This window comes from Elephas maximus, chromosome 7, assembly GCF_024166365.1.
Source record: "Elephas maximus indicus isolate mEleMax1 chromosome 7, mEleMax1 primary haplotype, whole genome shotgun sequence".
Lineage (NCBI taxonomy): Eukaryota > Metazoa > Chordata > Mammalia > Proboscidea > Elephantidae > Elephas > Elephas maximus.
In genome coordinates, this window is record NC_064825.1 from 61,728,352 (window position 1) to 61,749,849 (window position 21,498).

General features: G+C 44.6%; 1 protein-coding gene across 5 annotated transcripts in view; it reads left to right on the forward strand.

Annotated features, from left to right (window-relative positions):
- The window catches only part of SYT9 (synaptotagmin 9), a 207,140-nt gene that overhangs the window by 146,141 nt on the left and 39,501 nt on the right, over positions 1-21,498 (forward strand). For 3 of the 5 annotated variants that reach the window (XM_049890275.1, XM_049890274.1, XM_049890273.1), the window contains exons 5-6: positions 1,183-1,354; positions 3,405-3,534. In XM_049890275.1, coding sequence (XP_049746232.1) covers positions 1,183-1,354; positions 3,405-3,534 — 302 coding nt within the window. Of the gene's footprint in view, positions 1-76; positions 439-1,182; positions 1,355-3,404; positions 3,535-21,498 lie in introns of those variants that run through there. The other 2 variants (XR_007518199.1, XM_049890276.1) reach the window with 2 other exon arrangements.

A 21,498-nucleotide genomic window follows, 5' to 3' on the forward strand; every position in this document is an offset into this window, starting at 1 on the left:
TTATGCAGTTTGGTTTTCAGGTACATGTGCATTTAAATTCCAAGTCCTAACAAAAGTCTGCTCCCACTTCCAACAGGAAATGCCCCAATATGCAGTTCCATCTCTACAAGTCACCTCTGCAGGGGAATCCCCAAATGTGGTCCCAGAACATGCAGTAGAATGGCTCGCAATCATTGAAATCAAAGACATCAGATGCAGTGTATTCTGCTTCCCACCCTCCACTGTTTTTCCAAGCAGAAAAAAGATGTGGCCCCTGTGGTCCTCTAAGTCTCTCCTGGACAACGGTGTAGGAGTCAGGGCAAGACATGGTTATGCAGGTGAAGAGAGAAGGAGAATTGTCCGCTGAGCAGGAGGATGGTGAGGACACCAGTGAGAGCGGAAGAGCCCCGCCTGGAGCAGAGGCCAGCCTTGTCACCACCCCCCTCACAGCCTTTCTCCGTGAGCAAGCCTGTGTCCTTTCTCTTCTTGACATGAACTGCTTCCTCTTTTGCAACCTGACTGCCAGTAGCATTAGGGACTTCAGGCTATCCTAATTTAGCCCCAGACATCCTCCCTGTCCTCTAGGAATTTGGCCTCCCGCTTTGCTAAGGTCCTGACCTATAAGAAAAGATTCCCTGGGGTGGCTCAGAGCCGGGGCCTGCAGCCTGTTTCCCCTGTCACAGCCAGGCGGGTCTTGAATTCCAGCTGGAATGTTTTCTGACTCAGCAACAGATGTTTTCATACTATTTTTAAATTTCACACTTGTTGAGGAGACACTGTCCTGTGCTTTTTCTTGAATGAATGACTTGATTATTTTAATTCTAGTCACTGCCCAGACACCTTATTATTAAAACCCTCCAACTCCAGTCCACGGGCAGGTAAAGGAGCTCTGCATATCATTTTGTCATTGTTGTGTGCCATCGAGTCAATTCCGTCTCATAGCAACCCTCTAGAACAGGGTAGAACTGCCCCATAGGGTTTCCTAAGCTGTGACCTTTAGGGAAGCAGACTGCCACATCTTTCTCCCAAGGAGCAGCTGGTAGGTTTGAAATACCAGCCTTGTGGTTAGCAGCTGAGCTCTTAACCACTGCGCCACCAGGATTCTTCTGCATATCATAGTCCAGGAAAACTCATAATGACACAGCTGCCAAACTAAATTTACATTTATTCTCACAGTACCCCTGTTTCTCATGGTCTGTACAGATCCCTACGTGAAAGTCTCACTCATGTGTGATGGCAGACGGCTGAAGAAGAGGAAAACATCCACCAAGAGAAACACACTGAATCCTGTTTACAATGAAGCCATAGTCTTCGATGTCCCTCCTGAGAACATTGACCAAATCCACTTGTCCATAGCTGTCATGGACTATGACCGGTGAGATTCCTGCAGCTCTTTCTTAGCACAAGTTGGCTGTGCCCAGGGCGGGGAGGGCAGAGGGGTGTGCAGCCCATAGCTTCTTAGCTGGTGTCCCAGTCTGCAGGAAATGAGTAAGTGGAAAGCAGATTTACAAGAAGTCACCATTTTCCAAACCGTGCTGTGGAGTCAGAGTATCCGAGTACCTCTCTGCTGTTCCTTTCTCTTCCTCCCCTTTGTTCTTCCCTTCTCTTCCTGCATCACCCCCATCCCCACTTCTTCCTAGAATCTCAGCTTGGGGAACTGTGGCCCCACGGGCCTTATCTTCTTCTCTCAGGCAATCCTGCCTGCCCTTCAGTGGAAAGATTCCACTCAAAACAACAGAATTGATTACCTTAGCCATACCATCAACATTTTTAAATACATAACTTCAATCTTTTTCTTTCTCCCTAAGTGTTTAATAAAGATCATTTCCATCCACTTATATCTGAAAGCAAACACAGAAATGTTCTCTTAAAAATGCTAGAATCAGTGTGGATGACAGGGTACATTAAAATGTATAAGATGCTCAACTTTTTAATTAATACAGCACAGAAGAGATATTTATAGCCTGCATTGTAGCCAATTGTGTATTTAAAGGACAGATTTGAAAAACAGTCATTTTAATATGCAGCAGAAGTACCAACAGGGAATTATACATGTTAAACCAGTCATTAGACTGAAATGCAAAGTCTCTTTTTAATTGGAAACCTCCCACGTGGCTGGGTACAAAAATAAAAAATCATTCTAACTTCTAATATAATCTTACAAATACTATTTGTAGCTAAAAAGTTTGCCCATATACCTCTGAAACGTTGTCATTAAGGCAGCTTCAGTGCCCCAAACACCCTCCAGCAGATGTCTGGGTAAAACATGACCGTCTTCCAACCTAAGGAGCATTTGGGTTGGCTCAGCTGCTTGTGGGTGTGACAACCCACGCTGGTCAGTAGACCTTGTCCTGTCTCCTCCAGAAGGCACACTACACTGATAACGTCAAGCCACAGGAGGGGATATTGCCCACTAACCGTGGAAGGCTACACCAGCATTTTTCAGGCTATTGCCAAGTTTCACTGCATCGACAAACCCGATTATGTGAGCTCTGCTTCAGTTTAATTCTCAGTAAACTCATGAATCTGGCCTGGAAAAATCCATGGCAGGATTCGTGGGGCTTCTGCATGTAGCTGATTTTAATGTGCATAGAATGAAATATCCTTCACACCACCTCCCCACACACAAAGTGAAGGAGAAAAAAAACACTCATGTATGCAGGAAGGAAAAAAAAAAGGAAGTCTGTGAGTTTGAATTCCAGAGTTAAAGGATGGGCCATATGATGCCAGTTATGCAGAGGACTTTTAACCAAAAATTGACAGTGAAAAAAGTTGGCTCAAAAAAGGGATCCACTCTGGGAAAGTTTCAGAAATGTCAGCCCTAAGGATAAGGGCTCTAAGTTGGGAAATCTTGTTGGATTAAAGAAACTAAGCTAGACTTGGTAGGAAGGAGGGAGAGACTGAGTCCACAACATGCTCTCTAAAAAGAGGGGGAGCAAGAAGAGCCAGGTGCTCCCTCCGCTTTGCTGCCTTTGTGAACTTTAGGCTACAGCTGCCAGACACGAGCTGCTTCCTTACCCACTCTTGCTTGCTTCTTGCGGGAACTTGAGTTATCCATTATTGCAAGAAACTCCTTTCAGATGGCCTCCTTTTCGTTACATGGAGGTCCGGAGGTCAACCTAGTTTTAGCAGCAGAGCGTGCTGAACCTTAGCATGCATCAGGGAGTCCTTTGAAGAGGGGGTTCTTGGGAACAGTGTTGTCAAAGCCAGGGTGTGTGAGAGCCAGACTCTGCTCTTTACCTCTGGGCCACCAAATACAATATTGGACCCCAAGTCCTATTGACTTGATTAAGCTTGGCCTGTAGTTTTAAATTAGGGAATGAAAAGAACCACCCCCTCTCCAGATCCTCCATCAGTCAATTGAGTGGTTGTTGATCTTACATACCAAAATTTTAAGAAAAACCTATTGTGGGCCATTTTCACAGTGTAGGTCACAATGAGATCATCGGCGTGTGTCAAGTAGGCAACGAGGCTGAAAGGCTGGGCAGAGACCATTGGAGTGAAATGTTATCGTATCCTCGGAAGCCCATCGCACACTGGCATTCCTTGGTAGAGGTAAGACCCTGACTCCTGCATGCTCCACTTTGAAAAAGAGTAAATGCTTTACTGTTGAAATCCAGGAGTCACCAAGAATGTGAGTGCTCTCAGATTTACAGTCATAGAAGGGTTTCTCTGGCTGCATTTCCTGAGGCCCTGGGAACTTGCATTCAGTCTAAGGTTGAGTCTTATGCTCACTGCCAGTCTGGTAGGTTTTGAACATTGATCAAGGATCCATCCCTCACTTCGATTGTCTTTTAAAAACATGTGCCGAGAGTCTCTGATTCCATGTTATGGCTTTAGAGTTCATCTGCAGATTCTGGGTGTGTGTTGAAAATCAAATAGTAACTTACGCCTTGATCTTGGAAAGAACGGTGGACTGGGAGAGAAGATACCTGGATTCTAGGACTGGCTCTGGCACTAACCTGTGATTCTGAGCAAGTTAATTAAGATTAGGTTCAAGTACACATGATTAAAAAAAAGCACATAACAATAACAAATGAAATGGAAATCTATTTCTTTCTCACATTAAAAAAAAAAAAAAAACTCACAGAAAGTCACTCAAGGAAGTGGCTCCATGATGAACATAGGCATCTTCTCTTCCTGCTTTACTGCTCCAGCATAGCTTTCTTCCTTGAGGTTACTTCATAGTGCAATATGGCTTCTGAGCTGCAGGTCTTGCCAGCTAGAAAAAGGAAGAAAGAGGCAAGGACCAAAAGGAGCAGTTTTTTTTTTTTTTTTTTTTTTTGAGAATTCTTCCTTGAAGCCTCATGCAACACTGCTACTTATATTTCACTGCACAGAACTTAGTCACATGGCCATGTCTAGTTGCAACAGAGGGTAGGAAATGTATTCTTTTTGTTGAGTTAAAATATACTTAACTAAAAACCAGGGTTCTGTTACCAAGGAAAAAGTGAAGGTACCTAGAGGCAACTGGCCATCTTTCAACTGCTCACATCTTCACACATTCACTGTTACTCCCCTGTCATTACTTCTTAATCATCCTTCCCCCATTCATCTTGTCTTATTAGCTCACTCCCTTGTATTTATGAACTCATTCTCTCAAGAATACATTGCATTGGCAAGTAACATTCTGTAAGGTTCAAATGCCACATTTGGTTTAGGAAATTCAGATGTGAATAAGAAACCGTCCCTTTCCTTGAGCTTATGAACAGTAAGAGAAAGAGAAGATGGTGTGTAAGCTAATTGTTAAAGGGTGCAATCATAGGTAGTATCATACCTATCATATCAAAGGAGAGAGGTGTTGGTTGTGCTTAGAGATTGTCCAGGCAGCATTTCTCCCTCCTACTCTCGGTAAATGAAGAGAACTGAGCTCCCGGGAACTGGAACGCAGGATACAGGTGGCAGCTGTATATGGAGGAAGCATGGATTCTAAGCAGAGGTTCCTCCTTTTACTTTTCCAGTACAGGCAACTCTGTTCCCTGCAAGGCCATTGTGAGAAGTAAAGACCAGAGCCTAGCCCTGTTAGGGTTCCTCTACCATTGAGCCAGACAAAACCCATTATCCATTGCCACTGAGTTGATTCCAACTCATAGGGACCTTATAGGACAGAGGAGAACTGCCCTGTAGGGTTTCCAAGGAGTGGCTGGTGGATTTGAACTGCTGACCTTTTGGTTAGCAGCTGAATGCTTAACCACTGCGCCATCAGGGTCTGGTGGAAATTAACATGCAGGGAAACTGTGGAGGGAGAGAGAGGTCCCAAGCCCAAACCCAGGGACTGAGGGACAGCCCTCCTTTGTTGGAGATGATGCCAGAGGAAAAAGGTTACTGGACTAATTCTAAGCCTCAGGGCCTCTGGGTGTGTTCAGGGAGAGCCTAGTGCCCCCTAATTTGCAGGTCCATAAGGACATCTCTCCCCTTGGGCCATAGAAGCTAAGACTCTTTTTTTTCCTTCCTGGTCTCAAAATTAATCCCTTAGGGGGAGCCATAGGACCTATGAACCACTGAAGAAATAGCTGGGGGGCAGAGGCTTTCTCAGCTGTACCTCATGTCTTTGAGTCCTGGTGGAATTCTCAAAGGAGTCCATCCAAGGACTCCTTGTATTGTCTGGGCTCTAACAGTGGCAGTTACAGCAGTTGGAATAGACTTTTTGCACCCATAGAAGTCATTGCTGACTTTAATTCTTATTTGTAGAGGTGTCAACGCTCTGTGCTACTCACGAGGACATGGTAAAGGAGAAAGGATTAGGGGTGAGGTGTGGGGGTGAGAGGCAAGTTCTGTTTCGGTGGACAAGCACCTTGACAGGGAATAACCATAGTGGCGGGTTGTATATGGCCTGAGTGGCAGTGCATGCATGTCTCAGGCAGAGGAACGTGTTGAAAGCAGGCCCTGGAGGCTTCCTTTACTGCTGAGGAAGCAGTGTTGTAAGGTTTTGGTCACCTGGGAGATATTCCTGAAACTCTGAGTACTTGGCTTTTTGTGAATCTGTGTTTGATAGCTATGTCAGTGAAAAGTAAATTTCTGTAGGGTTAAACCATTAAAATTTGGGAGTTCATTTGCTAAAGCAGCTAGAGTTAACTTCTGCTGATACAGTGGTCGTTTCTCAACTGTTAAAGTGGAACTCAGGAAGTAAAATGCCTGCGCCCCTTACATGAGGGGCCAACCAAGGGAGGCTGCTCCTTTTTGTTGTTTCTATCTCTTTGAAGTTTATGCCTAAGGTTCCAGCTCCATCCTGAGAGAGGAAGTGATTCTTTCCCTTTTAAAAATAAACTTTTAACTGGCAGAATTGGGGCAATGGTACCAGAGGAGTTGAAGCGCAGTCTTTTGGTGAGGTCAGCAGTACTTTTGCTAACAGCAGTGAGGCAGAAGACAGACTGGTTAGAAGCACTCACTTTGGAGTCGGATGGACCTAGTTTCAAATCCCTGTATTGCCACATACTTGTTGTTGTTGTATTTAGTTGCTGTCGAGTTGGCTTCAACTCATGGCAACCTTATGCAAAACAGAACCAAATGTTGCCCAGTCCTGTGCCATCTTCATAATCTTTGATACATTTGAGCCCATTGTGGCCACCTACTAGTTGTTTATTACTAGCTTTCCAAACCTTAGTTTCCTCATCTGTAAAGTGGCCCTGGTGACACAGCAGTTAAGTGTTCGGCTGCTAACCAAGAGGTTGGCTGTTTGAACGTACCCAGTAGCTCTACAGGAGAAAGACCTGACAATCTGCTCCCACAAAGATTACAGCCTAGAAGACCCTACAGGGCAGTTTTACTCTGTCACATGGGGTTGCTGTATGAGTCGAAATCCATGGCACCTGACGACAACAACAAAAGTGGTCATAACAATGTCTATCTTACCATGGTGGTTATGAAGATTAAAAATAGTCTGATATATACTTAATACACAATAGGTAAGTGGTAACTTTGGTGAAGGGTAGGACAGTACACAATACTGGGGAAGCCAGCACAACCTGTATAAGACAAGGTCATGGAAGCTCCATAGATACATCCAAACTCCCTGAGGGACCAAATTTCTGGTCTGAGGGCTGTGGGAACCATGGCCTCAGGGAGCATCTAGCTCACTGGCATAACATAGTTTATAAAGAAAATGTTCTACATTCTACTTTGGTGAGTAGCGTCTGGGGTCTTAAAAGCCTGTGAGTGGCCATCTAGGATACTCCACTGGTCTCACCGCTTCAGGTGCAAGGAAGAATGAAGAAAACTAAACAACAAGGGAAAGATTAGTCCAAAGGACTAAGGGATCACACCTATCACAGTCTCTACCAGACTGAGTCCAGTACTACTAGATGGTGCCCAGCAACCACTACTGACTGCTCTGACAGGAATCACAATAAAGGGTCCTGGACAGAACTAGAAAAAATTGTAGAACAAAATTCTAACTCAAAAAGAAAGACCAGACTTTCTGACCTGACAGAGACTGGAGAAACCCTGAGAGTATGGCCCCCGGATACACTTACAGCTCGGTAATAAAGTCTCTCTTGAGGTTCACCCTTCACCCAAAGATGGAATAGGCCCGTGAAACAAAATGAGACTAAAAGGGGCACACCAGCCCTGGGGCAAGGACTAGAAGGCAGGAGGGGACAGGAAAGCTGGTAATAGGGAATGCAAGGTTGAGAAGGGAGAGTGTTGACATGTTGTGGGGTTGTTCACCAACGTCATAAAACAATATGTATACTAACTGTTTAATGAGAAACTAGTTTGTTCTGTAAACCTTCATCTAAAGAACAATAAAAAAGGTGTGTGTGCGGGGGAGGGGAAATAGTCTGATTATATGCAACACAGCGCAGTGGCTAGCACATAATGAATACTTAGTAAAGTTCTCATTTATGATCACTGGCATGTATGTCCCATATTCTGAGAGACTGCTGTGTGTCCTAATGGGAATTATTATCCATCATTTTTCTGTCACGGAGGATACAAGAAAGGTTGGGAATCTCTCCATTCCACTCTTCCATCACTTCAGATTTAGGGAAGAGGTCATTCAGGACTTGCCTGGACTAGATGCATGCATTTAAATTCTGTTCCTTTCCCTCTTTTTCTTGGCTTTAAAGATAAGTTGCTGCTACACTCTCTAAAAAAAACTAAGAACCCTTTAAATTTCTGTTTTAAAACATAAAAGAGCAATTATCCCAGTCCTCTCACGAATTGTGTGTGTGTGTGTAAGCCCATATGTATGAATGAGGTGGGGGGAGATTAGTATGAAGGGAAGCTGGCAGAAGTGCTTCACTCTGAGGACTGAGGGACCAGGTTGGGACTGAGCACCTGTGCCCCTCGGCGATCTGGCAGCCTGCTTGGAACCGCATCCACTACACCGTGACCTTGCCAGGGCAGGTGGCAGATGGAGTCTTCAAAGCCAGTGAGTTCAAAAATCTGTTCCTCTCTGAGGGATCCTGGACAGCCTCACTGCACACTCAAAGGTCAGCCAATACCACTCCTTTTACTCTCCATGATGGTTAAAGGTTTGTAAAGCTGTGTAAACTCCTGCAGAGCAGGCTGCCTGTGACTTGGGCTTGGGGCATCCTCTCCGTGGGGCTTCAGGGGATAGCAGAGCTCTCTATGGGCTCCCTACCACAGCACCCTGCTTGTATATCCTCTTGGCCTGGCCATATCCCAGCACCTTTCCCTCCCTTCTGAATGTGGAGCTGACCTATATCATGAGCTTCAGAAGAATAATAGGAAATAGTTCCAGGTTTTTATCACTTCCTTATGTAGTGCTACGTGACCTCTGTATTAACAAGAAGTGAGCATAGGTTGATGGGAAAAACAGACACAGACACCATTTGGTTAAATCCAAGTTTAGTTTTTTAAAAGAGATAGAAGATAACCCAATGAGAATATATAGTAAAGATCAACATTATCCTGATTGACAGAGGTACAAAGCTTTAAACCCCAAAGTCCTGCTCAAGGAGTGTTCAATTGTGATAAGCCTTCCTCTCACCAAGCCCTGGCCTTTCATGCATGTATGTACATAAGGCCCTGGGTGGCGCGAATGGCTAAGCACTGGGCTACTAACTGAATGGTTGGCGGTTCGAACCAAGCCAGAGGGAACTCCAAAGACAGGCCTGGCAATCTGGTTCCAAAAGGGCATAGCCTTGAAAACCCTGTGGAGCAGTTCTGCCTTGCACACGTGAGGCCACCATAAGTTGGAATTGACTTGACAGCAACTAACAACAGTAGCACATAAGGCTAAAGATGTTCCGTACCCAACTAGTCTGGGTATCTGCTGAGACCACTCACTGAGCCTGCTGCCCTTGTTCAATTCAGGCTTATACAATTGCCAACAGAACTAGGGAGCAGCTTTGGTACAGTACACCCTGGCATGAACAGAGTTCTCATTTATCACCCTTAGGCCCCTTAAGGGTATAACTATAGAGCTTGCTTACTTTGGACACATCATCAGGAAAGACCAATCCCTAGAAAAAGACATGTTTGATAAAGTAGAGGGTCATCAAAAACAAGGAAAGCCTTCGATGAGATAGATTGGTGCAGTAGCCACAGCAATGGACTCAAACATGCTAATGATCATAAAGATGGCACAAGATCAGGCAACATTTTGTTTGGTTATATACAAGGTTCCATGCGTGGGAGCCAACTTGAGTCAACTAACAACAACAAATAGAACTAAAGCAATGTGGGTTACATTCTCGTCTAAACTTAGAGCTATAGAACTAAAACAAATGTCAGTTACCCAGGCATGTCTGGGAATTATGCTAGCATGCCCTTTAAACCAGCTTCATATATTATCCAGTGTCCCTGAATGGTGTAAATGGTTAACACACTTGCCTGCTTACCGAAAGATTGACAGTTCAAGTCCAATCAGAGTTGCCTTGGAAGAAAGGCTTTGCAATCGACTTCTAAAAAATCAGCCATTGAAAGCCCTGAGGAGCATAGTTCTGCTCTGATACCCATGGGGTCACCATGAGTCAATCAACTCAGCTGCAGCTGGAGATATAATCCCTTAAGTGCCCAACAGAGCCTACCTAGACTCTTCAAGTTCTACAAATTCCCAGAAGAAGGCATCTGATTGGCCAGGTTGGTTTAGGTGTCCATCCCTGGTCCCACTCACAGTAGCTCAGGGTCATGGAAATGTGACCTGGGGTCCATTCCAGGCGGTGTTTGGGTGCTGACTTCCTGAGAAGGGTCCAGTGCAGGACAGGGAAACTGACTGAAATCAACATGACTGCTACCCAGAAGATTTTGAAGAGCAGTAGTCAGAGGCTTTAAAACTGGGAAATTGTTATTTACAACAGATTTAGGGAACTGAAGCCATTCTCCAAGAAAGGGTGGGCATTGGAGGTGGAATCAGAAAAATCAAAGCAAAAATCAGGTTCCCACCAAAGGGGTTTAGGTATGTTGCAGGGCTGGTGAGAGCTAGACTACCAGGGAAGGGATCTGAGACAGAAACAAAGCCTGGACTGAGGCATAGGGTAGGAAAAGCCCTAGGAAGTGCTGTTACTCAGCAAGAAGTAGATACTTGAGGTGCCCATAGGCACTCCAGATTGCAGGTCTTTGGAAATAGTGTAAATTCCAGTCCCCAGTCAGGGGTTGAACTGAGGCTGATGATCACATGCTTTGCCTTCTGAAGGAATGACTCAAGAACTGGGTCAATGGACTGAGCATAAGCCTAATGTGTGTGTAGGGGAGTGTATAGTAATAGAGCTGAGTAGTGGGTACATAGAGGGCCACATGCTGTCATGACATCCTGTCCCTCCACCCATGTGACATCCTGCCCCCTCATATTGTCCCAACATAATATCTCAATGTCTCAGAGAACCCTGTTCTGTTTGTTCTGGATGGAAATCAAGAGAACATGAAACATTAAAGTACATAAAAATAGTGCAAGAATATGTAAATTTGTTGTCTGAAAATGATGCTATTTTGGTTAGGAACAGGAAGGAAAAGAATAAACTTAATCCTGCTAATTAATGCTTCTCAATCTTTTCCAGGTTATCTCAATCTCTTTGGGATAAATATTCAGTCAAACATAAGGTTCAGATTTCCTGCTAGAACTGTTTCCCTCCTTTCTAGACGTTCTTCTCTCCTTCCTCCTTCCCAACATGGAGTCTGGGCGTAGGGGGAAGCAGAAAGGCCATTGGGTAGTTTGTGTGCTTTCATCTGACTGGGTGTGCTGTCCTGCTCGTCTTTGGGCATTTGACTTGTCATTGCCTCTGCTGCTCAGTGTCTCTGCTGGTGTAATCTGTGGCCTATTCTCTCAGCACGAGCCAGGCAAGAAGATTGCCTCTTGGGAACTGGGTCATCTCTCAGGCTGACAAGGCCCCACTTCAGCTCTTGATGACGCTGTGTATCTTTGTGGTCTGACTACACCTCTCATTAGATTCCTGGCCTGGGAGATTTTCTTTGCAGCCCTTGGTACAGGGATACTTCCTCACTTACTAGAATCCCCCTAACACTCTGCCAGGCAATAATCTCACCTCCTTTTCACCTCCTCTGGGCATGTGGAGACACTTGGTTACTGCAGGAGACAGTGCCATTACAGGTACCCTCTCTGCCTATAGAGTCATGTGGCCATTTCTACATTATTCTCTAGCCCCATGTTGGCACAGGGATCACATCTACCTTCAACTTCTCCCTCAATTCATCTGTAACTCAGGGTTTCAGGCCTGAGGGATGAAGCCAGGACTTTCACATCAGAGCCTCCCTCCCTGCTCTCCTGTCAGAGGCCCTCTACTTCCTCTTCCTATCTGGTGGGAACTTCCTTTATCCATAGTGTGATTTCCCTTTACTTGTGACTTATGTTCAGCTCTCCAAGGTTGCCTCTTAATATGCAAAGGTCACATTTGGAATTTAGAAGTGTCTCTTTTCTCTAAAGAAGGCCTGGCTTTCAAGACTTGTTTTGCTAGGGACTAACTGATCATCGCCCTCTATGCTGTGTGCCCTTGGCTTGCAGGAATCCATGGCACTGAGTCAATGCATGAGGGAGCTACAGGCAACATGATTTACAGAGAATGAAAACACTATCCCTGTTACATACGCGCTGAGTTAATATATGATGAATGAGACATATAGAGACATATAATGAGAGAAATTAGGGTCCTTTAGCTTTGTTGTTGTGTGCCGTCAAGTTGACTCCGACTCATAGCAACCCTATAGGACAGAGTAGAACTGCCCCGCAGTGTTTCCCAAGCTATAATCTTCATCGGAGCATATCGCCAGGTCTTTCTCCCAAGAGTGGCTAGGTGGGTTCGAACTGCTGACCTTTTGGTTAGTAGACAAATGCTTAGCTGCTTGTGCCACTAGGGCGCTCCTTCCTTTATCTCTAAAGCCCCATAATTCCACATTTAGTCGAGTCTAGAGTAGAAGTTAGTTTGGGGCAACGTGTGAAAGATATTGAGAATGAATTTGCAGCAGGCTGTTCAAGTGGAGATGGCCCTTAAGCCCCAAGCTTTAGTTACCTTTCCTCCATTTAGGAGAAGGACCTGAGAAGAGAGCATTTCCTCCCTTGGTTCCCATGAACTGCCTTCTAATGATAATGGCTTTGCATTTTGAGTTCAGTTGAAAAATATTCAGAGCAACTGAGGCACCTTAGTCAATAGTGAAGGCCCCTCTCCAGCTGATACAGGTGGCCAGGCCCTAGAAGTGCCTTAGTGTCTTCTTTCATGAGAGGAGGGAAAAGGTCCCTGGGTGGCGCAAATGGTTTGCACTCAGCTGGTAACCAAAAGTTGATGGTTCGAACCCACCCAGTGGCATCACAAGAAACAGGCTTGGTGATCTACTTCCTTAAAGATCACAGCCAAGAAAATCCTGTGGAGCAGTTCTACTCTGTAACACAGGGGGTCTCCTAAGTCACAAGTCAACAACAAAAACGAAGTCTACAACATGAGAGGAAGAGGAAGGAGAAACATCACAGAGATCCCCATGGTGGATGGTGGGCTGCTGCATTAGCTCACAGGTTGGCTTTTCTTACCAGGGAAACATTTTTACACAGGTAAAACCAATTTTACACAAGGTAATAATTACCTCTACCTGCCTCTGGGAAACCCTGGTGGCATAGTGGTTAAGTGCTACAGCTGCTAACCAAAGGGTGGGCAGTTCAAATCCGCCAGGCACTCCTTGGAAACTCTATGGGGCAGTTCTACCCTGTCCTATAGGGTCACTATGAGTCAGAATCGACTCGATGGCACTGGGTTTTTTTTTTTTTTTTTTACCTGCCTCTGAAGACAGAAAAAAAAAAATCATGGGAAAGTATCTTTTGGACAAAATGAAGGATTTTTTTCAGAAAACAAAAATATTTTTATTAGTGGGTTTAGCATGCCAGTATCCATAGACACCTACAGGGCCACTAAAGCAAAATTGATTGCAAAGAACATAAAAGTGTGCTACATATTTGGGACCTGAAAAACATTAACCAACCTGCTTTAGAATCTGTGCCAGACGTGTGAGTAGCCAGAATGAGTTTGGTCAAGCAGGCATGGCTGGTGTTAATGGGGCATTGTGTTTCCAGCTGGTGGAAGGAATGGTCAGCAAGCAAAGCCAAGGCTATTCAGAATTTCCCAAGCAAGTCTTCTTTCTTGTATTGAATTATCTATGGGGAAGAGGAAAAAAAAAAAAAAGGATGCTAAGCATTTTCTTATCTTCAGCTGGGATACAAAACCAGCAAGCGTTCCAAAGGTCTGTAGAGATAGTAATCCTGCAAAACAGGGAAGCATTGAGGGTAAACACTAGAAGAATAAAAGATAACAGCCATGTGGTGGAGAATAACATTTCTGCCTGAACAAAAATTCAACTGCATCTTGACTCTCCTTCTCCTTCAAAAATGACCTTGCCCCAGCAGTTGCTGGTCTAGAGCTTTCATGCTGCACACTTGAATAGTGGTTAATAGGAAGTTGGATGACAATGGGCTTGAACCTTCAGCTCTCCCTGCCTCCAAGGATGGCATTCAGAGGCAACTGCTGACAAGATGGGCCTGTTCTTCCCTTGCAGGTGAAATGAACCAGAGTGGTTAATGCTACCCTCTGAAAGGATTGGCATCCCAGGTGGTACAAATGGTTATCATGCTCAGCTGCTAACCAAAAGTTTGATGGTTTGAATCCACCCAGAGGAGGCTCAGAAGAAAGGCCTGGTGATCTAGTTCCAAAAAATGAGTCATTGAAAACCCTATGGAGCACAGTTCAACTCTGACACTTGTGGAGTCACCATGAGTTGGAGTCAACTCAATGGAAACTCGTCTGAAAGGACCAAACCGCCTTGTAGATAGCCTAGGGAGGTAAGAGGACTGCTTGGGGCAAAGGTGGAGCAGCTCAGCAGAGGACAACCAGGAAGGCCACTGCTCCCAGAAATGAGTCTGTCAGCACCAGAACAATCATTTGTTGAGATGACAAAACTGAGTTTATTGCTCCCTCAGTAATGGAGGGGGAAGGACAACACCTGATTTATTGAGATTTTGACATCAGACATATTGCTCTTAATGACACAGAGATATTACATAAAGTTGGGGAAATGACTGTTTTCTTGGTTGCTTTTGTATCTTTTCTTCCAGAGGGAAATTCAAATCCTACAAGGACTTAAAGGGGCCTGTGAAAATCTCTTATGATCATTCCCTTGAGGCACAGTTCCTCAGGATTGACGATCGGTCACATAATATTCTTTCCCATCGACATCTCCTACCATGTGCTGCAATTCATTTATTTAGAGTGAAAATAAAAATTATATTCATTTAGTAACAATATTTTAGCAATTCTAACAAAGCCTTTTATTTTTATGTTTATTTTATTTAAGTTAAAGCTCAATTGTATGGTTAAGGACTGGTCAGTAAGTGGTAGAATTATGTATTTTCGCCATGGTAAATAAAATTCAGAACATGAAATGTGATAACATTGATAATTAAAATGCTTAAAATAAAGAAATGGGATGTTCTATAAAGCAAGGGGTAATTTACAAGTAATTAGCAATTATGTAATGCAGTCTTATCTTTTAGATCCATGATATACTGTACTGAGTTACACTCAGATTGTCAGAAACAGAGGCAGTTATAAATGAAGAGGCAGGAAATCAAAGGAGCGATTTTTTTTCCCCATGTAGCTGAGGATCTGAATGGTGCTTAAATACTTTACATATCAGTACTAAGTGTTCATGTTGAAAATGTTTACTAGAGAAAATGTTATAAAACCAATCAAGAAAGTAAATATGGTCTCTGGTTGGCGCAAACAGTTAAGTGCTCGACTACTAGCCAAAAGATTGGCTTTTCGAACCCACCCAGAGCGCCTTGGAAGACAGGCCTGGCAGTCTGCTTCTGAAAGGTCACAACCTTGAAGACCCTATGGGACAGTTGTACTCTGTACACATGGGGTTGCCATGAGCCGGAATCGACTACATGGCAGCTAACAAGAAGAAGAAGAAAGTAAATGCCATTCAGTGGAATTAAGATTCACACAAATTTTAAATGCAGACATTCTGGGGTTTTCTTTCCTGTTATTAATGCTTAACAAAGTCTTCGAAGGGAGTATGGAGACGTGGATCCAAATCCAGTGCTTTTTGTTGGGCCTTATCTGTATCCTTCCTCCTTGTTGACTGAGGTCAGGGTCACATCGAGGGGCAAGACTGAGTTGAAGAAGGTGACACCTACTCATTAGAGGAACACAGATGTGGAGGAATTTGCCTGGCTGCAGAAGGGCTGGCAGAATCCACAACGAAGATAGTGAAGCTGAGCATCTGGTGGCCCGTTATAATTCTGGAAGCTTCAGTACATAGTGAGTGGTATCCTCTAATGGGCAGAGGCTATGGTGGCGGATCCAGCCTCTAAAGAAGGAACCAAAAGTGAGGCAGGGATCAGGGTAGGCTTCTGGTTTTAGAGAGGGTGATGATAGAGCTGTTCGTAGCCAACTTTCAGGATTGAGGTAGGATCCAAGCAGGATCCCATCCTTGTAGGCTGGGTCAACCTGGTGGTGGAATGAAGGGCCAGGGGCAGTGCTGGCTTTGGCACATAGGTCCAGGGATAAGGTGACAACCAAGGCCCCTTGGCTATGGAAGATTTTATCACAGGACCCCAAAGCAATTCCAGGACAGCCACAGCACTACAGTTCTGCCTCTTCACCTTGACGCTACAGGGGGAGTCAGCATTGCATTTGTAGGTGAGTAGTTGGAGGTGGGAAACACTGGTGTCGTAGTGGTTAAGTGCTATGGCTGCTAACCAAAGGGTCGGCAGTTCGAATCCTCCAGGCGCTCCTTGGAAACTCTATGGGGCAGTTCTATTCTGTCCTATAGGGTTGGTATGAGTCAGAATCGACTTGACAGCGCTGGGTTTGTTTTGGTTTTGGTTAGTTGGAGGTGAGAGTCCCTGAGTGGTGCAGAATGTTGGTGGTTTGAACCCATTCAGCAGTGGCACCACAGAAGAAAGTCCCAGTGATCTGCTTTCATAAAGATTACAGCCAAGAAAACCTTATTAAGCTGTCCTACTCTAACACACAGGGTTGCTGTAAGTCAGATTTGTCTCAACAGCAGTGGGTTAATGGAGTTGGAGGTGACAGAATCTGATCTTGCCTTCCAATGCAAATTTTATTTTCCTTAAAGCTGCAGAATGTTCACTCACAGGATGAGAGCGAATGGCTCCTATCCTAACGCTGAAAAAACAATGTGGCCACCCCCATTGTCTTCAAGTATGGAACCAATTTTTTGCGTGTAGGTGGGCTTACCTGGAGTTTAATCTTATATCAGGAATGACGATCCAGGGCTCCTTGCAGAGAAATAAATAGCTGCTCGAGGAAACTTTGCACTCTCAGGATAATAAGAGGAAATCAGGGGCACTGCCAACAATCACAAAGGAGCCCTGGTTGCATAGTGGTTAAAGCGCTCAGCTGCTAACCAAAATGTCGGTGGTTCGAACCCCCAGCTGCTCCGTGGAGAAAGATGTGGCAGTCTGATTTCGTAAAGATTTACAGCCTTGGAAACCCTGTGGGGCAGTTATACTGTGTCCTATAGGGTCACTATGAGTCAGAATTGATTTGGTTTGGGTTTTTTTTTTTTTTTTTTTTGCCAACAATCACACTGTTAGAGTTCGGGCAGAAGGGAAGGCATCATGTGCAGCGCACCACCAGCTCCACCTCCAGCCCTCTGCTTCTCTTACGTGTTACTTGGGCATGAGAGAGTTACTAGGAAATGCCTTGAGAAAGCTGTGTTTTGGTGCAGAGAAATAGCTTTTAGCCCCAGCTGCTGCCGGAGGCAAGGCTTGAAAGCCAGAGAGTATAATAGGGAAGAAAAGGACTTTGAATCACATGGGAGTCTTCAAGGACTACTCAGCCCAGAAGATGTTCCTTCCTCTTACTGCTCCAAGCCAATAAGTCTCTAAAGCCCCAAGCACAGCTGTAGCTTCATTCACTGTCTTTACAGATTGTGTTTGAATTTATGGGAGTCCGGGAGACTGTCTTGCTGGGTATGGACATCCTCAGCAGCAGGAACTAGGAACAGAATTAATGAGAACAATAGCCCTACAAATAGAGTGCTGAGCCCTGTGTTAAAGTTGATTTGGATGGTCTCTGAACTTTAAAGAGTCCTTGAGCATTGCAGACAGAGGCTGATGTTAATTCTTTGACTAGTAAATCAACAGTGATGCAAGAACTGGGTAGGTCTGGCAAAGACCAGAAGGGGACTCCATGCACCAGGGAATAATGGGGAACGGATCTATTAAAGAAGCAGATCCAGACCAGACGCGGCTTCATCCATTCCCATCCTAGAGAAGAGGGCTTACAAGTTAAGGACTGAGCTCCCTTCACCTTCTTCACCACCATCTCCATGCTCAGAAAATGTTCAGTGGCCTCTATTTTTAGGGTTTTGTGTTGCTGACTGGGACATACCTGCTGAATAGCTGGTGAGTGGGGTGGGTGGGTGTATGAGGGGCCCTCCATGTATGGGCTGCCTGAGCTTTTGCAAATTACTTAATCACTCTGAGGATCAGCTTCCTCCTCTGTAAAATGGCGCTGTTAGTGCTTAGTTTTAAGTATCTGTTGAAATGGTAAAATATATGAAAGCACCTAGCACAATATCTAGAGGCCCTGGTGTCACAATGGTTAAGCTCACGACTGCTAACCATAAGGTCAGCAGTTTAAACCTATCCAGCTGCTCCCTGGGAGAATAGACCTGGTGATCTGCTCCTGTAAATATTACAAACTTGGAAACCCAGTGGGGCAGTTCTCCACTGTCACATGGGGTCAACCATGAGTTGGAATCGACTTGATGGCACCTAACAACAACAGCACAGTATCTGGCAATGAAAGATGCTCAGCAAAGATTTCTTTCCTTTTTGTAGCCAATCAGAACCTCAGTAAAATATGACCTTCCCCAGGATTTTCAGTAGCTGATTTTCCATGGTGCTGTTGCAACCCCAGAAACCCTGGTGGTGTAGTGGTTAAGAGTTTGGCTGCTAACCCAAAGGTCAGCAGGTTAGCAGTTCAAATCCACCAGGTGCTCCTTGGAAACTCTGTGGGGCAGTTCTACCCTGTCCTATATAGGGTTGGAATCAACTCAATGGCAAAGGGGTTTTTTTGTTTTTGTTTTTGTTTTTGTATTGCAACTCTCAAATAATGATAACTTTTCCAGGGATATTATTCCAAGTTTGTCATTTTGTTGGCTTTTGAAATTTCCAATGCTTCACAGAGACTTCGGTGTCAAGAATGTAAGGTGTGGCACAGTATTTCAGTAAGTTTCTGATTGTACAAGGAATACAGCCATGTGTCTGAAATGATCTTGTCTGTGATTTATAGTTAGAAATACATTTTACGAAGCCCACTCTTCAGACAAAGATTAGACCAGACTGTAAAACTATACTCATGAGGAGTGTGCCTCTTAGTTCAAGCAGAAACAGGACACCAAATGGGTGGCTCCTGCCCTGAGGCAGGATGAGAAGGCAGGAAGGGACAGAAGCTGGTTGGATGGGTACAGGAAACCTGGGGTGGAAAGGGGGAGTGTGCTGTCACATTGTGGGGACTGCAACTAGTGTCACATAACAATATGTATATAAATTTTTGTATGAGAAATTAACTTGAGCTGTGACCTTTCACCTAAAGCACAATAAAAAAAAAGAAATTTTACATGTTGACACACAGAATACACAGATATACAACTGAAACAAAAGTTTCATGAAATAATACCCACATATGTGATGCACTCTTTGTTTGTTTGTTGTTGTTTTCATTAAAAAAAAATACTGGTCACAGCTGTCAAATTGATTTCATAAACCCAACCCACACTATAAAAAACACTGAAATAAAGGACGCACTTTCAGAAAGGCCAATGTAATTTTAGTACAGAAGTCATAAAAAAGGTTGGTGCTTTGAGTCCACCCAGAGGCACCTTAGGAGAAAGGCCTGGTGATCGCCTTCTGAAAAATCAGCCATTGAAAACCCTATGGAGCACAGTTCTACTCTGACACACGTGGGGTCATCATATGTCAGTCAGAATTGACAACAACTACTTTGACTTTGGGTTTTTTTTTTTTTTTTTTTTTTTTTATGGAAGTAGTAAGAGGGAAATGTGGGATCATAACCAGCTGTGCACATTTTTAGGCCCATCCAGAGTGCCTTTTCTTCAAAGAACCAGAATTCTAGGCCTTTCACTGCATACATTCACCAGTAAACATCATCCCTTGGTTTTAGCTTCTCTGCATAGAGACTGCATGCCTGGGTTTGTGTTGCCACATTTGCATGAGCTCAAATAGATTATTTTTACCACCAGTATTCCAACACACCAACTGTATGTTTATAATTGAAGAAAAATGTTGTCAAAAGCCACAGAAGGAAGGAAGAGGTGCATTCTTGTCTAATGTGTATGTCACTGCCATGAAAGAGTTCCCCGAAGTACCTGGCTGCACATTGACTCCTTTAGTCCTTCAGGACCCTCACTGCTCCTGCTGGGTGCCAGATGCTATACTAAGTGCATGCATAGATGAAGACAAAGTACCTGCCTTCAAGGAATGTGGTGGGGAAGTCTGACAGGTAGATTGTTGCAATACAACATAATTGTATAATTATGTTTTCAAAAAATTTTATGGGACCGTAGATGAGCAAGTTCCCAACTGCCCAAAGGGGAGGGGGTGATGAGCTAGAGGCAGGTGGACCCCACAGGAGCAGGCTCTTGCAAATGAGTAGCAGTTCTCCTGTTGGGCACAGAGGAAAAGGAATATGGAGAAGAAAGGTTCACATGTTCAAAGGCATGGAGTTGTGAAAGAGGAGGGCTGGTGCCTGGGAACCAAGTTCAGGGTGCCTGAAACACAGGGTACATGGGAAAGGAAATGAGCCAGAAAGGAGCTTGGATTTTCTGTTGAAGCTGTGAGGAGCTTTTAATGATTGCTGTGGCACAGTCAAATTTGTGTTTTAAAAGGGTCGCACTGACTACCTAGGGGAGCATGAACTAGAGGGCGAGGCTGAGGCAGAGGGAGGTGCAGTGAACAGCTATGAGCTATGCCAGGGACCTCGTGAAGTCAGCTATAGAGGGACTGGAAAGAATGGACTTGCGAAGGTTTATGAGCCAAAATGGGATGAGAGGCCAGGGAGACGGGGGAGGTCAGGATGATAACCAGGCCTTTATGTTGACCAGATGGATGGCCATGCCATTTACTGAGCTACAAAATGGTAGTGAAGGAACAGGGTGTTTGGGGTGAGCAGCTGAGGAAGAGGGGGAGCTGATGAGGAGAGAGGGCAGACTAAGGAGTTTCAGTATGTTCTTAAGGCAATAAACCCAGTGCCGTCAAGTCGATTCCGACTCATAGCGACCCTATAGGACATAGTATTTGAGAAAATGTGCTCATTCCCCTATTATCTTCTAAGTGATGCTCTTCTAAAAGATATGTTGAGCTCACATCTAAGTTACTTACATTTTAACCATTCACCTCTCATCTACAGATATAAACACACACATGCCCACACAGACACACACACACACACACACACAGTGCTCCTGTCTTGTCTTAGCTGACCGCCAGTCAGATTCTGTTTTGGGCCTAAGGCCACACGGAAGATGGCACATTGGTTCACTCATTTTTGAATGGAAATGCCTATGCCCATAATCTGCTGACAAAAGGCTAATTAGCCTGAATTTTAAGCCCCGCATCCCTTGGGGAGGAACATGTCAGAGAGCTCTGAGCTTTACTGAGAAAGCTTTCCCCAGTGAAGGGAGGCAGTTTTTCCCAAGTGGCAAGTATATCAGTCTTAGAGAGCTCCCTGCTCAGCTGTGACCCTAATGGGAAGAGAAGGAAAAGGAACCGTAATTCAGACAGGCGGGTTCTTTGCCCTGTAGCCTAAGAGTGACTGACTGAAAAGAAAAATCTGAAACAGCAATCCAAGGAAACTCAGACAGATAGAGATGTCCTCCTAACAGGGAGTAGGGGAGAGAGCAAGGATTGGGAGAGGCACAAAGAGGCAGAGTACCAGAAAGGCACCAGTGCCGGATCACTAGCCAGACCCAAACAAACTGAAGGCTCAGCAAAATCTGTTCAAACGTACTTCAAGTTTAACTTAATAATATTTAAAAATCACTTCCCATTCCTTTCCTTCCCTT